Source organism: Puma concolor, chromosome B2 (genome assembly GCF_028749965.1).
Source record: "Puma concolor isolate L17-30 chromosome B2, mPumCon1.1.hap2, whole genome shotgun sequence".
NCBI lineage: Eukaryota > Metazoa > Chordata > Mammalia > Carnivora > Felidae > Puma > Puma concolor.
The window spans coordinates 54952933-54968892 of record NC_141671.1 but is presented as its reverse complement, the minus strand read 5'-3'; the positions used below and the strand labels follow the sequence as shown (position 1 = coordinate 54968892).

At 36.9% G+C, this 15960-nt stretch overlaps 1 protein-coding gene across 26 annotated transcripts in view; it reads left to right on the top strand.

Annotated features, from left to right (window-relative positions):
- Positions 1–15960, top strand: part of DST (dystonin) — a 502305-nt gene that overhangs the window by 272145 nt on the left and 214200 nt on the right. For 14 of the 26 annotated variants that reach the window (XM_086707116.1, XM_086707108.1, XM_086707118.1 and 11 more), the window contains 4 exons: positions 1855–1944; positions 2472–2570; positions 4198–4275; positions 6176–6268. In XM_086707116.1, coding sequence (XP_086563242.1) covers positions 1855–1944; positions 2472–2570; positions 4198–4275; positions 6176–6268 — 360 coding nt within the window. Of the gene's footprint in view, positions 1–1854; positions 1945–2471; positions 2571–4197; positions 4276–6175; positions 6269–11146; positions 12307–15960 lie in introns of those variants that run through there. The other 12 variants (XM_086707135.1, XM_086707115.1, XM_086707127.1 and 9 more) reach the window with 3 other exon arrangements.

The window sequence follows — 15960 nt, the reverse complement described above, 5'->3', positions numbered from 1 at the left end:
ATATGTGTCATGCGTGTGGTAGATGTGTTCCTGAAAATATTCTTGAAAATTGATTCATCTCTGAAATATAATTGAGAACTTGAGGGGATTGTCATTTAATGGTATCCCAAATGGAAGGGATAATCACTGTATAACTTTTTTGGATATTTACAGATTTTCTAAATGAGAACTGCCTAAAATATGTTATGCTCTTTTTTTTTTAGGAAACTGAAACATTTTTTAAACTATATTTTACTGTTGCATCGTTATCTTGTGACACCAAAGATTCAGCTGATATTTCTCAGGAATTAGGAAATCAAAATAAAATGTCAGTCTGTGAAGATGGGGACACTTGTTTTAACGTAATTTGACTCACTTTCAGTGTTACTGGACATTTTATAGGTACTATTGATATTAGCAGTTATTTAGAGCTGTTGAGCCTACGTTTAATACTTACATTATTTGTAGCTAATGATCCCTAGATAGGTAATCAAATATTGAAAAGTTCTGTGATTTAGGCAAAAACACATAGGAATTAGTAAGTTTAATGTGAAACAGGGGAATTTTTCTTCATTAATAAAAAGTATTTTCTGACACAGATAAACTGCAAAATATGTATGTAGTCAACTAAGATAATAAATGTAATAGTATTTGAAGTTCTTTAGGATGAAAAACTTAACCATCAAAAGTTTGTTTCCAGTTTACTTTAGCCCTTGCTTGTTATGCATTCAGATAGTTTTGATCATAGTTTAGGTCTTGTTATTATTTTGTGCTGTATATTCACTTGACATTTTGGAAATGCAGAGAAGTTTGACTTATATGTACAAAACCTTTGAGAGTTTACCACACCAACTGGCAAGCATATAGGGCTTGTGCCCTATGTGTGATGTAGGTGGGATTCTGGTCTCTGCCTCTGGGCCACTTTCTTAACTCTTTTAATGAGATCAACACAAAGTATTGCAGCCTGGAATCACTAAAAGGTGAGAAAATGGAAACATGCCAACCCGCTGTGGAACAGCCATCTTAATAGCCTGCTTTGACATTTGTCTCTCTAGCACAAACCTTAGAGCAGGCCAAGTATTTACAGGAGATATCCCTACTTGGCAGACTGAACAAAGCTTTTGGGAAATCTTTGGTGTTTTGTGCTCTAAAGTCACAAGCTTAAATCAGGCCTGTGGAATGGAGGAAGAAGCTATTATAGATTAGGTGTTAACTTTGTGCTAGTGTTAATGTGGTTATAAAAACCCCCTGTCACAAGAAGATTTATGTTGTGCACAGGATGGTTTGGGCAGAGGTCTTTTAACTTGACATACGTGAATTAAAAATTTTTTTGAAAAAAATATAGAGACTAAGGAAATTTCAAAAATAGTAAGAATATAGTCTCATGGGCCCTTCACCTAGCTTATATTTCTGGAATTTTAAAGTGTGGAACGTGTATATCTGGCCTCCTGGATCTGGTGGCACAAAGAATAGGAAGAAAGACCAGCTCGGGTTAGGGGGAGGGGTGAAAACTTGCTTGTCTTGCTAAGGTGGCTCTGGCTGTTATATCAGGAATCATGAATAAGGTTATTGCCATTGCCTGTATTTAAAAAATTGTAACCCTATGTAGTTGTCCAAGCTTATTTATAGTAACTCTAGTATGTTAAAAAGATAACAATTTTGTTTGTCTTTAGGAATTACTAATATGAAATTTACTTTTTTTAGTTTTTTTTAAATTCAAATTTAGTTTTTAAGTAATGAGAAAATCAAAGTGAAAATATTGCTACAAGAATGAACACTGTATGAGGAATGTTTCCTACTTGTTCTGTTCTTGTTTTAGTGTTAAAGATGATCTACGTTCTAGACCCAAAAGTTAAATTGCTTTTCTTTGTGTAGGTTCGAAAACATGTGAATGATCTCTATGAAGACTTAAGGGATGGACACAATTTAATCTCTCTTTTAGAGGTTCTTTCGGGAGATACCTTGGTAAGTTTTAAATTTCCTAATTTAGTTTGAAGAACACATAATGCTGTCTATGTAAGGACCAGTGTGTTGTTGGTAGAGACTGTTCAGATTTTTGCAACATTCGCCTTTAGCGCTGTGAATTCTGCCTGAAAAAAAGAGTTCTGGTTAGATTCCTGATCATTTTCAGACTTCAAGTGATGTGAATTTGGGAGATTGAAGCCCTTTGACTACTTTGCTTATGTAATCAGTTCTATAATAAAACTACTATTTTTGTTCTTCTTTTTTTACCTTTGGGTTTTTTTGCTTAGCAGAGGTTGGATGCATAATATAACCACATATTAAAAGACTCACAAATAGCAAGGAAATAAACATTGCTTTCTGGAAAATGGTCTAACCCATTCCACAGGTGTCATTTCCTTTTTTGTGAACATTACTTCCCCTTCTTGGTTACTTGTTCTCCTTCATTATGTTCTGTTCATGCTCTTCTTTTCATTTCTGGTCTGTCTTGTGTCTTTGCTGTCCTATCTTCTGTCTGTTATATTCATTAGCCAAGGGAGCGAGATTTTTTGAAGACCTTACGATTGGTGAGTGCAACAGAAGCATGCGAATATGAACAGCATGAGGATGTGGAGGATGAGGATAAGGGGGTAGGTGTCGGCCCCCATAACTCGACTAACCTAGCCATTACAGTGCGGTGAGCGCTAACGTGATAGAGAAGTAACCCATGGGTTGGGGCTCCTTTTTAGAAAATTATAGAAAGGACCAAAACCCATAGTGAGGTAGATGTGTGTGTACCAAAAAAATTGGACAAAGGAAATATTTTCTCTTTAAATTTATTTAGATGTTACTGTGCAGTGCATGGTAATTGAACATATGTGATTGAATTATATGATGCCATTTTAGCTAAAGAATTTTACATGCATTTTATATAAATGTGGAAATCTTGACAACTAGCCTGCTAATTTTTATGCAAATTTGTTCCACTTCTGGAATTTATATTTCAAATGTGGCAACTATTGCTTTATTTGAAGGGACTTATGGAAATTTATTTCCTATTTAAGTTTATGCTTTAAATCATACTGGCAATAGGTATTTGATGGACATTATTTATGTATTTTCTATGTCTTATTTTTATTTAGAAGGGGGGAAAGTTTTAAAATCTGGATTCCTGGTAGAACCTATAGAACTGTTTCATCTTCATGACACTTAGTTGACTTCAGCCCACCTTTGCAAGACAGATAATGCTTCTTTTGTCATCTACATCCCAAGTGCCCCTGATTTGGAAATTGTGCTTTTTTTTTGGATCCATTGGGTGAATTTACCAACATTATTTCTACCTGTTTATATAGAACCTATTTTTCCGTTCTGTACTCTGCTGTCTTTTCATTATGGTGCCTTGGCCTTCAATATTCATATTTGAGAAGCTAAGCTGTCAGTGTTTTTTTTCTTTTCTTCCTTTTGGGAGATTTTATGTGAAAAATTTCAACTCCATTCTTTGTATTTTTGTTAAGCATCTTCTCAGCTCTATCTCCTTATGTTTTCCGTCTGCTAACTTGTTACATTTCTCAAGGAAAACGGCACCAACGAAAAGAATTATGGATTGCCAGTTTTCCTGAGATCATAAACAGTCATGTCCATCCCTAAGCAGTAAAACTATTAAGAGTCCAACTGATTTTGTGAAAAAGCTAAAATAAAATAAAGAGGAAATATATGGCTTTAATTGCTTTTTTCTCTTCCTCTATCATGGCTAAGTAAGACTCCATCTTTCTCCTTCTTGGTGATTTTTATACTAACTGCATGCTACTTTACCTCATTTTCATTAACATGCCATACATATATAATTATAAAAACCCGCTTGACAATAGACTTTATTAAGAAGGCAAAATGGGGAATGGTATTTAATTCTTTCTGTGCATCCAAAGCTAATAAACTGTAGGCTAGAATTGTAGTATAATGACTATAAAAAGTCTGTATGTTCTGTGGCATTTTTTCTTTTTCTTTTGTTTAAATAAAGCAAAATGGAATAAAGCATATGTTTAAATAAAACATTTGGAGAAATCCCTATTTGTTTAAATTCAATTTCAAATACAAATTTTAATTTAATTTAATTTTAATTTAAAAAATCTAATGGGTTTACCCAAATATTAAATCCTGTTTTGATATGTTAAGATGAGCATAAAGTATATTTATAGAGTATACATCATAAGTGTATTTAGCATGGTCAGTGGTATCAGAAACTAGTGTTTTTTATACTCTGCATTTTTCTATTCTTAGCCCAGAGAAAAAGGTCGGATGCGTTTTCACAGACTACAGAATGTACAAATTGCACTTGACTATTTGAAAAGACGCCAGGTATGATGTTTTTCAAAGACTATATAATCATATAAACATATGTGATGGAGTACATCTAGATAGGAACATGTCAGGGGATGAAACGGTTAAATTTGTCATTTATAATGTTTAAATTTGTGCTTTTGAGAGACAAATATTTAAAAATATGTTCAAACATTTGCTCCAAAGAAAAGGAAGTTAATAGTAGGTGTAAGCCCACAGGAATTATAAGTGGCTGCATTTCCATCTGAATAAGAGCTACTGATTTTCCTTCTGTTAGAATTGGAATGCTTTGCCTAGGAAGTTAATGACCTTTTAGTAGCAAGAGAATGTTAAGAATGCCTATGAAAAGTTCTTAGTAGTGGGGCAATACTTTATTATTTATACTTAGTATATAAAATTATTTTTATAAAAAATAGTTGATGGACTACTTTCAAAAAACTTAGTGTAAGCATTTTTAATACTTAGTGGTACAATATTTTTTTTATAAATAGATAATATTGGGTAATTAAAAGGAATTAAAAATAAAACAACAACCTCCAACTAACTTGAGGTTTTAGAAGCAGTCATGGTTAAAGAATGAAAACCATATTGGATATGATCTTGATTTGGTGGCGTTGTGGTATTATAGTGGTATAAGCCAAAATATTGGTAATTTTTCAAATAGTAGAGAAAAGGAAAGAAAGAAAATCAGGGGAATGGAAAATTACTGCGAACAATGAGAAATCAGAGGTGGCAGCAATTTAGCTTGTTAGTGGAATAAAGAGAAAAGGAAGGGAGGAAAACGGGGAGAGGTAAACACCATTTTTTTATTCATTTATTTCGTTTATTAACATTACAGTGATTTATTTAAACTCAGATAAACACTGCGTGCTTAAATATGTTAAATGTTACTTTTATTTACCTTATTATTCTTTCTTAAAAAATATTTTTGAGGTTTATTTATTTGGAAAGAGCGAGAGAGTACAAGTGGGGGTGGGGGCCATAGAGGAGAGACAGAATCCCAAGCAGGCTCCGCACCATCAGCGCAGAGCAGGATGAGAGGCTTGAATTCAAACTGTGAGATCATGACCCGAGTTGAGATCAAGAGGCAGATGCTTAACCAACTGAGCCGCCCAGGCACTCCTATTTACCTTATTATTCTTAATTCTAGTGGAAGTTTTCATAAGGACTGATGGTTGATTATGTTTCCTTGTCTGAAGTGTTTTTGTCAGTGTTTTGTCAGGAAGTGAGATGTTATTATTGTGTTTGATTCATGATATTTAATTATTTTTATCCAGGATATAAATGATAGGTATCATTACTATATTTGTTTACCTGAAAATGCATAATTTCATAGTTAATAAGCTTTAAGTCTAAGTATTATTGTTTGTTTTTATTTTTATTTTTCATATTTGAGCAGCCTTCCAAATATCCAGTGACTTACATATTTATTTATCTTGGTAACAATTTATGGTAGATAAATGGAAAAAAGATGCTAGTTTTTTTTTTAATTTTTTTCCCACTTTGTGACAGAAGTATGAGAAAGTTGTTAAACTATTTTATGGTTCAGAACAGTATCTTAATGGTTAGAGCAAAATAAAGCTTATTTTCAAGTGATAAAATTGTGTCTAATTTTAAAATCTCAAGTATTTAAGAATTCTCAACTTCAGTAGTATTTTTCAGTTGGAAAGTGATTACTTATAATACTTGTTCTAGAAGAAAAACCAGAGTAACGCCTTTTTTTTTCCTTTGTGGTGACTCTATAATTTGCAATCTAAAGTGAGTAGAGATAAGGGAGTAAGACAATATTTTGAGGATTTACTGGTACTTAGATCAATTTTTTTCTTTGTGTAATATAGAATTGATTTTATATAGATAAATATAACTTATGTGCTGGTTTGAAAAAGTTTGCTTTATTTCTTCTTTCCATATAACACAGGTGAAATTAGTGAATATTAGAAATGACGACATAACAGATGGAAATCCCAAGTTGACTTTGGGATTAATATGGACAATAATTTTGCACTTTCAGGTAAGCTTAATTTTTCTTAGTTATCATTTCTTTTAGCCTCTCATTGCTGATTTTCAAGTGTTTCATATGAAGAATAAATTATGCACTTACATCCTATGGAAGAAAATAAATTTCAGGCTTCTTAAAAAGTACATTTGAATTTTTCCTTTCAAGTAACATACTGCCTGTGAACCTTGCACCCTGTCTCCTGGTATTGATGAGCTTAAATATTCTAAGATGCTTGTAATCCTGTTGTGGAAAACTGGCCTCTATGCTCTGAGCCCAAATATGTATGGTGAAGACAGGAGTTTGGATATAAAGAGGAACAATAGCTTTGTTGCTTTGCTGGGCAAAGAAGACTGCAGCAGGCTAAGGCCCTCAAAATACAAGCCCACCTGGAGGAAGGGGCTCCAGGATTTTATAGGGAAATAGAGAATCCAGCTGGTTTCCACAGGAATTGTGTACCTACTACTAGCCAAGTTCATCGTGTTTTCTAGGTGGCTCTGGGTTCCTGAAGCAAAAGGCTAAGAAGGGAGGAAGGGAGGTTTACGGAAGAGAGGAAAAAGGTTACTTAGTTTAAAATTGAACCTCCCTGAAGCATTAATGCAGCCATTTTGATTTTAACTTCTGCTTTTAAGCGGTTTCAGTCTCAGTGTTGGAAGACACAGATTCTTTTTATGGAATGCAGACTCATTTCTTTTATTTATTGGATAGTATTATTTGATTTATGTACATAAAAATTTTATGATTCAGTCCTTAGAATGGTTTTTATTGGTATTATGGTTTCTCAGCTATGCAAACTCCTTTTTCCTGTTGATAGACACTAGATGGCAGTATAATTCTCATAACGGTATCTCCTGAATTAGAAGAATCTGTATTTTGTGTAGACCTGTACTTTCTCAAATTGGATTTGAGGAGAGTCAATGCAGATTTGTTAACTATGATTTATATAAAAAATCTGTGCTCATTGAGGGCTTATTTTGACTTTTTAGTTTTTCTTTTTTTGAAAAAAAAATCTTTATTTGATTTAAGGTGAATCCTAACTCTGGAACTTGCTTTAGTTTATGAACCATTTTCCTGCTGATGCGTATTCTCTGTGCAGCCCAGAGCCTGACCCATAGTAGGCATGTGGCAAGTCATACTGAATGACTGCTGTTCAGTTGGACCTTAAAGGAGGAAGAGGTAGCTTGCCAGCTTCAGGAAGGAGCTGGGGTTTGGAACCAAATCACAGGAAGAATAATACTTATTTCTTAATTTGTGCAAGTTTTATTGGGATTTAAGATTTGTAAGGGAATAGTGGGAAATAGTGTACCTGGGGCTCATTTGGGAGCAGGATAAATGTGACAGGTATGGAGAGCTATAGGAATTAGAGTCTAGGTAGTCCCAGCACCTGAACAGTCAGGTGAACAAAATTACAGCGGTAGGAAATTGGAGAAGACCCAGGTGACTAGGTGTCACCAGCCCGACTACAGGGTAGCTAATACAGGTGAATGTTCCCACAGTGGGAGGGTATTGCTGTCAGGGTGATCCAGTAGCAGGAACTGGAGGCAAGACCCTAAAGATCTGAGGGTCCCAATTATTAGAGCACTCCTGCCTTAGGGGATTAGGGGACTGAGCACTAAACCACAGCAAGGATTTGGGCACAGAGCCAAGACCTTGTTTCTAGAATTGGGTAAAGGCTAGGTAGAACTGGCTGAAAAGCACATTTCATGTGTAGTTCCTCAGCATTCTCAGTGATCCTTTAATTATTATTATTATTATTATTATTTTTTAAATTCTTTTAAATGTTTATTTTTGAGGGAGAGAGAGTACGAGCAAGGGAAGGTCAGAGGGAGAGGGAGACACAGAATCTGAAGCAGGCTCTAGGCTCTGAGCTGTCAGCACAGAGCCCAACACAGGGTTCGAACTCACAAACCATGAGATCTTGACCTGATGACTGAGAAAAACAGAGTGATGGTCAGGGGAGAATGAACGGCCTCCCGGGTGGGTTTGATGGTGTGGTGGGCGTCCTGTGCATCTGTGCACTGAGCAGTTTGGGAAATTGGCTACAGGTGACACACTTGGAGTTATCAGTATAAAAGTGTTGGAGAGAGGGATCTCCAGAGGATTTGAGAGAATCCTCTTGAATACATGAAGAGCTAAGGACAGAAGTTTAGGGAAGGCCCATGATTTGGGATGCAGGAGGAAGAAGTTCCATCTGGGGAAACAGAAAAGGAACATTTGGAGAGATAGATGAAAGCAACAAGAAAATCTAGTATTGCTGAAGCCAGGGGAAGAGAGTTTCAATTATAAAGGAATGATGAGCAGTATGAAATAAGAAAATGAAGACTAAGCCATAGTTTTGTCTAGAAGGAAGACTTTAGAGACCTTGGAGAAAACATTCCCAAGCGACTGGAGACCTTGGAGAAAACATTTCCCAGGCAGAAACCAGAAAATGTCAGACCAAAATGTGAGAAAATGGTTGGGAATTAGAATCAGTCTATATAGAACCTTAAGTTTGAAGAGATATAAAGCAAAATGTCATTCAAAAAAGAATTATATACTGGGGAGCCTGGGTGGCTCAGTTGGTTAAGTGTCCAACTCGATTTCGGCTCAGGTCATGATCTCACGGTTTGTGGGTTTGAGCCCTGCATCGGGCTCTGCGCTGACAGCACAGAGCCTGCTTGGGATTCCCTCTCTCCCCTTCTCTCTGCCCCTCCCTTGCTTGTGCTCCCACATGCTCACTCTCTGTCTCTCTCTCAAAAATAAATAAATAAACTTTTTAAAAAAGAATTCTGTATTAAGAAACTCTGCGTGGGGCGCCTGGGTGGCGCAGTCGGTTAAGCGTCCGACTTCAGCCAGGTCACGATCTCGCGGTCCGGGAGTTCGAGCCCCGCGTCAGGCTCTGGGCGGATGGCTCAGAGCCTGGAGCCCGTTTCCGATTCTGTGTCTCCCTCTCTCTCTGCCCCTCCCCCGTTCATGCTCTGTCTCTCTCTGTCCCAAAAATAAATAAACGTTGAAAAAAAAAAATTTAAAAAAAAAAAAAAGAAACTCTGCGTTTTGTCATTGGGAGAAAAAGGAAGACCAGCCACAGAAGTACTTCTAATATAATCCTAATGGTCCTGTGGCATGTATTATGAGTTCCAGTGTATTTTAGGACCTGAACTACAGCATATTAAATTAAATTATCACCAATATTTAAAAATTAGACCCAGATCTGTTTAAAGTGGAATGCAACAATGTTTTGGTAAAATAAAAATATTTCTTCTTATTTGAATGAAAGAACTTTTCATAGTACTTTGATAATTTAAGATTAGAATGATTCTCTGATTATGCCAAGATAAAAGGCTATTTACAGCAGTGGTGATCATCCTCACTCCAAGTGAGTTTTGGTTGTTTTTGTTTGTTTGTTTTGTCTCTATACTTTGCATAAATAAGGGAAGTAACTTTAAAAGATCAATTAGTTATTAAAAATATATTTATTACCAGTATCACAAGTTGAATCTCTTTTCCAGTCAGGCTGTCTGAAGATAAGCATTATCAACACAGTAATCCTCTATCAATAGTTACCACATGCTAGATTCAGAGATACTAAGATAATGAAGTATGTTGTTCTATCTGTTGGGACAATGTTCATAAATCTATTGGTGACGAGTCCAATGCAATATAAATAAAAATGGGGATGCAGAGGAGGGAGTGTTGTGGTAGGATCAGCAAGGTGTTAGAGAGTAAGGGAAATTTTTACTGATATTAGAGCTAGACTTTGCAGGACGAATGCTAGCTTCCAGGCAGAGACTAAAGTTGGGCCATTTCTGGGAGAGGGGGCAGTTGCTCAGACTGGCAGGGCTAGAAGGAATGGCGGATGGGATGCACATCACTGGTGGTTGTGCCTTTATCTTGCCAGTACAGACTCTAGCCATTATACTTTTAAATTCTCGTGAATAATGTTCCATTGCCAATGAAGACATTGAAAATCAAATTAAAAATAAACCCACATCTGAGCCTTTATTTTTGCCAGTTTGTCTCCTAGGATACTCAGTTTTGCCATTGGAGATTGTTTCATTATCTCTTTGAATCATTAAGGAAAGCCTCATCACACAGGCCTATTGACAAGTATCAGCAACATTGCTAACTTGACTATTTAATTGGATATTCTTATTTAGAAAAGTATAATGAGTTCTGTCTTCTGATCAGTCTACCTAGAGAATGGCAATTATTTTTTTTTTCTAATGAGTCAAATGATAATCTGCTTACGTGTAAGTCCAGTCATGCCATACTAATTTTCTTTTTACCACATCTGTGACTCAGTTTTAGAAATATGCACACCTTAGATAATCAGGCTCCATACTGATTTACTATTTTTACAGCAAGACCCTAGTAAAATTGCATAATATTTAACTAGGGTACAATTACAAAAGTTATATATGAAGTTTAACTGCCTTCCTTCATGTAAAAGAAACACATTCATGTGTTTCTTTTGGCTAAGCATTTTATGCTTTAAATCATAAAATTTATCAATTTGCTTATGTGAAAATACTAATGATCACATAAGGAAAATGGCTTGGAAATTGGTGTCATATGAAAATGTAATATGAAAAATATTAGAAACTATTTTACAAGATTTTAGAAATAATTTTAATTGATATTTTTAGGAATTTAGCATTTATTATCTCTCCTTCAGCTATTGAATCATCCTGTTGGTTTTTTTTTAATGGCTGATGTTTTTAAAAAGTCTGAGTATAATTTACATAGATTTTTGAGCCTTTTTTTTTTTTGGCAAGTACCAAAATTAGTTGTTTTTTCTTAAGAAAAAAATTATATGGTAGAGACTCTCTGAAACTAAATTTGAAAGACATTTTGTTAAATTACTCCTGTATTTGCTTTTTGTTTGCTCTCAGATTTGTTGAACCACCAGTAGTTTCAAAGGTTAATGCAAACTTTGGTAGCGTAACTGCATTTCTGAAAATCGAAAGTTAGAGTGAGGGTCAGAGTCTTCTCGTGTGATAAAGCTGAGGTTTGCCTTGAAAGCTCAGCAGCGTTGTAATTTTACCGTGAACACTAATGTTTGTCTAAAAGGATTGGTGGCCAGAAATAAGCCACGGTGTCTAATGAGACACAGGGACCCAGCTGGGCAAGATGCCATGGCATTTCTTGCGTGTGTTTTTCTCATAAGCAAAATGGCTTCATGCTGAAGAGGATGGTCACAAAGTCTGAGGAATTAGAGGTCAGAGTGGGACTTTCAGACTTAATGCGGAAGATCGAGGTAAGCCCTGGATTTTGAAATGAGTGAATCTGTGGAACTGTGATTTCCTGCAAATCAAATGGGGAATGTCTGCAGATGTGTAAGAGCTGAGAAAGAAGAACAGTATTTAGATCCTGCCAAAACTCCTTTGAGCCCTGAAAAATACTCTCCCAGAAGAAAATATTTCAGGAGAAAACCGGTCAAGACAACTCTGGGTGACACAGACTCAGTAGAGCCAAGCCAGGACAATGAAGACAAGAGGGAGAGCAGCGTTCAGCTCTCAAGAGAACAGCCTGCTTTTTCACTCAGGGGACTGGTGCGGGAGGGATCTGCCGCCCCAAACCTCACACCGGAAAGTGGTATTCGGCAAGAGGGGACAGAAGTTGTAGTTGATGATAAACAGAAACTTGTGCCGAGTACTGTGAGCATTCGGTCTTACCATGTGGACACCTCTCCTGCTGATGACAGTGAAACAGAAGTAAAAGTTAGTGATCTGGACGAAAGGATTCCAGAAAAGAACAGCACTCCATATTGTGCAAAGAGGAAGGAACATTTAGATGCTGTCAACAGGAGAGAAATAACATTCCAAAGGAAAACTGAGGTTTTCTCTTTACGAAAGGCAGCCAGCTTAAGTTCCATTCACTATGGTACAGAGAGATCTTCTGAAAAAAGTGGGCTTTCTGAAGACCCATCAAAAAATTATAGCAGTGTTCAAGAAAAGCATAACACTGAGAGATTCTGCCCTCGTGAAATAAACAATTTTCACTTTGAAAAAAAGAGATGTCATTCCCTCTGTACTATTGGGTTCTCTGCTTCCAAGGGCAGAGATGGAAATGAGGTAAGTGAAACGCAGAGTCTGAGTTGCAGGTGTAAATAAGTACTCCTGGTGCTTATAATCCGAGGGAGGTTCTGTAATTTGTCTGTTTTAAATTATTTTCATATTAGCTTGTGTGGAAGTTGGAGAGTTCTTGGTGCATTTTATTGTCTGTAATCTTAGGTTTGGTTATTGTGATTTTTATTTTCTGTGATTTCCACATTCTTTGATCACACTTTAAACCCCTATACATTTTTGTTGTCATCAGAAGACTTAAAAAAGCTTCATTGAAAGAGAATGCACATCTTCTGAAGTTCTCTAGTTCACATCTCTTGACTTTTCCTGTGGAATAGCTTTTGGAAACTTGTAGGCAAAATTGAATCAGAAAATAGTCATGAGAAGACAATAGCCTCATGACAAAGGTAGACAGAATACAATACAGTTATCGGTCAGTGCTGGCTTGCTAATTGAGAAGTTTGGAAAAGTCAGTTCTAGTTCTCTATCAGTTTTCATGCATAGGAACACTCATATACTTGCTTTAAGTTTGTGTGTGTGTGTGTGTGTGTGTGTGTGTGTGTGTGTGTGTGTGTGTGTGTTGGGATGGGTAACACGGAGGAAATCACCCAAATCTTTTGTCTCTGTTACATGAGTTGTTCCTCAGCCCCCATCTAAAATCAGAAATCATTTGGGCAGCCTGTCATACGAGTTTCAGTATGACACCATCTGTCAGGAAGTTGAGATCTTTATTCCTAACACTGATATTTAGCTTCAGATGAGTTATTTCTCTGGGGTTTTCACTTGTCTTTAAAATGTAAACATAAGCGCAAAATGTATATTTACTTACATTTAAATGTAAGTAAAATTTATTTACTTGCTTGAGACATGTGTTACCCAGAACAGCCTCTACATGTTACTAGTTGGAATTTGATGGCTTTTTCTTTAAGCTACTTCTAACTTTGTCTTTTTACACAAACTCCGGACATAAATGGGGTATGTGATGATAAACAGTCTTGGCAAGGTCAGCAGAGATCATTGGCACAGTGATAGAATCAAGTTTTATGAGGGTCAGTGTGCATGATCATTTTGGGCCTTAGCTGCTGAATTCGCTGAAGATGTTTTTGTTTACATACATCACCACACCTTGCCAATATTATGTCATCCCTTAATATTTACAGTTTTCAGTGGTTACCTTTCGAAAAGAAAGCATATAGTCCATGTCAGCGCGAAAAGAAACGACTTAGCTGTTCCGTGTTTACTAATGCAACCTCTTGCTTTGCTTCATGTTTTCTAGGTGTTTTTTTTGTATAATTTGGCTTCTTGTAAGCCTTAACATTTTTTCAATATTGGAAATTCTTAAAATCAAAGTCTGTTTCCTAAGTGCTACACAGACCTTCTTTTCCCCCCCTTGTATTATCCTCATGCCAAGGATTTTACCTTTCTAATTGGAATATTTTTGAAGATTTTTGAAACTTCAATGGTAAATATATGTGAAAAGAAGGTGCACACCTGCCAGTTAGATTTGTTAAATAATTGTGATGTGGAAGTACTTACCAAATCGTTACATCTTTTGGGGTGAAAACTGAATGGGATAGTCATTGTCTGAGGAGTTTGATGTCTTATTTTCCTGCAGTCCAGAAAAAGACTCTTCATTCTGGGGCTTACAAAGTGTCAGAACTGACAGCTTAGGTAACTTCTCTTAGGACATTCTTCCTGTCACCTTTTGAGGTGTTTGATTCTGTTTGCTTAATTACCTTGGTTAGAACTATTTATCTTGCATTGGACTCTACTTTTTTTTTTTTAATCTTTTTTAATCTTTATTTATTTTTGAGAGAGACAGAGACAGAGTGTGAGCAGGGAAGGAACAGAGAGAGAGGGAGACACAGAATCCAAAGCAGGCTCAAGGCTCCGAGCTGTCAGCACAGAGCCTGACGTGGGGCTTGAACTCACAAACTGTGAGATCAGGACCTGAGCTGGAGTCAGACGCTCAACCAACTGAGCCACCCAGGCGCCCCAGACTCTACTTTTTTTGTTGGAGAATCAAATGCAAATGAGAGCCCTCAACCCCTTTATTAGCATTACAGCTCAGAAATGACTGATTAGCTAGCATTCCTTTTATTTAATCCTTCAGGATCTTTTTCATATCTTCCCTATTGATTTCACTCTTTCTCTTGGTCATTTGTCTGCAGGATTGAGGTTGATGACTTTTAAGTTAGCTTCCAAGTAGAATAGTGTACAGTTCTCTGAACTTCTATTAAACTTCGACTTAGTGCAGGCCTCTGACTTTAACTTCCCTGGTCCTATGAAATTTATCATTCTTAGTATAGGTGACCGGCCTACCTCCCCTTTAAATCCTTGCCATCCTATGCTGACCTAGAATGCTCCTCCAGGCGCAAGGGTTCTGTGGAGGTGGCTCAGCCAGCTGCTGCTTGAGTGCCTACCAAATAAAATCTCAGAGTCATGTTACATCTTGCCTCCGATCAGGAGTTGAAAATAAAAAAAAGGAGTATCTTAGATTTGTGTATTGCTTTGGAATTAGAAAAAGGATTTTAGAAACATTGTGGCTTTTGATTATCCTGACAACTGTATGAATAGGCAAAATTGACAGTTCTTCTTTTATAGAATGAAGAATTCAAAATTAAGGTTAAGTAATGTCCTTAAAGGCAGCACAGTAAATGGCAGTAGCTGAGTTGAGCTGCTCAGCAACCTACTTAGATTAATTGTCAAAGTGCTGAAGGATATTGCTGTGAGGTCAGAGCAGGGGTTGATGTTTATAGGAGTTGATGTTCATCTGTGAAGGATGAGTGTTATAAACAGTGGTTGGAAAAGGCAGATCATGTTTGGGAACAGGGAGGAATGAGCTCATTGCAGTCACCTTCTTCAGGGATTTATTTGTCTAAGACTTACATGCTTCCTGTACCTTGTGACAAAGTCTCCTACCTTTATCCTTGAGCTTTTCCCACAAAGCTTTCTTATTTCTCTAGTTTCATAAATCCCACCTCTTTCTAGTCTTGTTACATTGATCTCAGCAAAGATGGCTGTCTTCTCTGTTTATAGGCCATTGAATCTCTGACCACATGTAAGTGTCACCTGAGGGCCTGGGGGCACCTGGGTGGCTTAGTCCATTTAGCATCCAACTTCAGCTCAGGTCATGATCTCGTGGTTTGTGGGTTCAAGCCTTGCATCAGGCTCTGTGCTGACAGTTTGGAGCCTGCTTCAGATTCTGTGTCTCCCTCTGTCTTTGCCCCTCCCCTGCTCACACACACTCTCTCTCTCAAAAATAAATAAAATGTTAAAAAAATTGAAAAAACAAACAGGTTCCTGGATGTCACCCCTGTGATTCTAATGTAATAGATAAGGCTCCACAGATGATTCTAATGCCCAAGACTATGGATAGGAAGGTCCCTATGCTTCTTATTTCTATAGCAGTGCTTCTCCAAGTGTAACTCCAGGGTCCTTGCAGTAGAATTATCTGGAATGTTTATGGGAAGCACCTTACCCCTGAGTTAACTTGATCAGAGTATCTTTTAGTGGAGCATAAGAGAACGTGGCATATGTTTTAGACATATACTTCTTAAAAGCATGTTTCCGGGTGCCTGGGTGGCTCAGTCAGCTAAGTGTCCAACTTCAGCTCAGGTCATGACCTCGTGGCTTGTGAGTTCAAGCCCCGCGTCGAGCCCT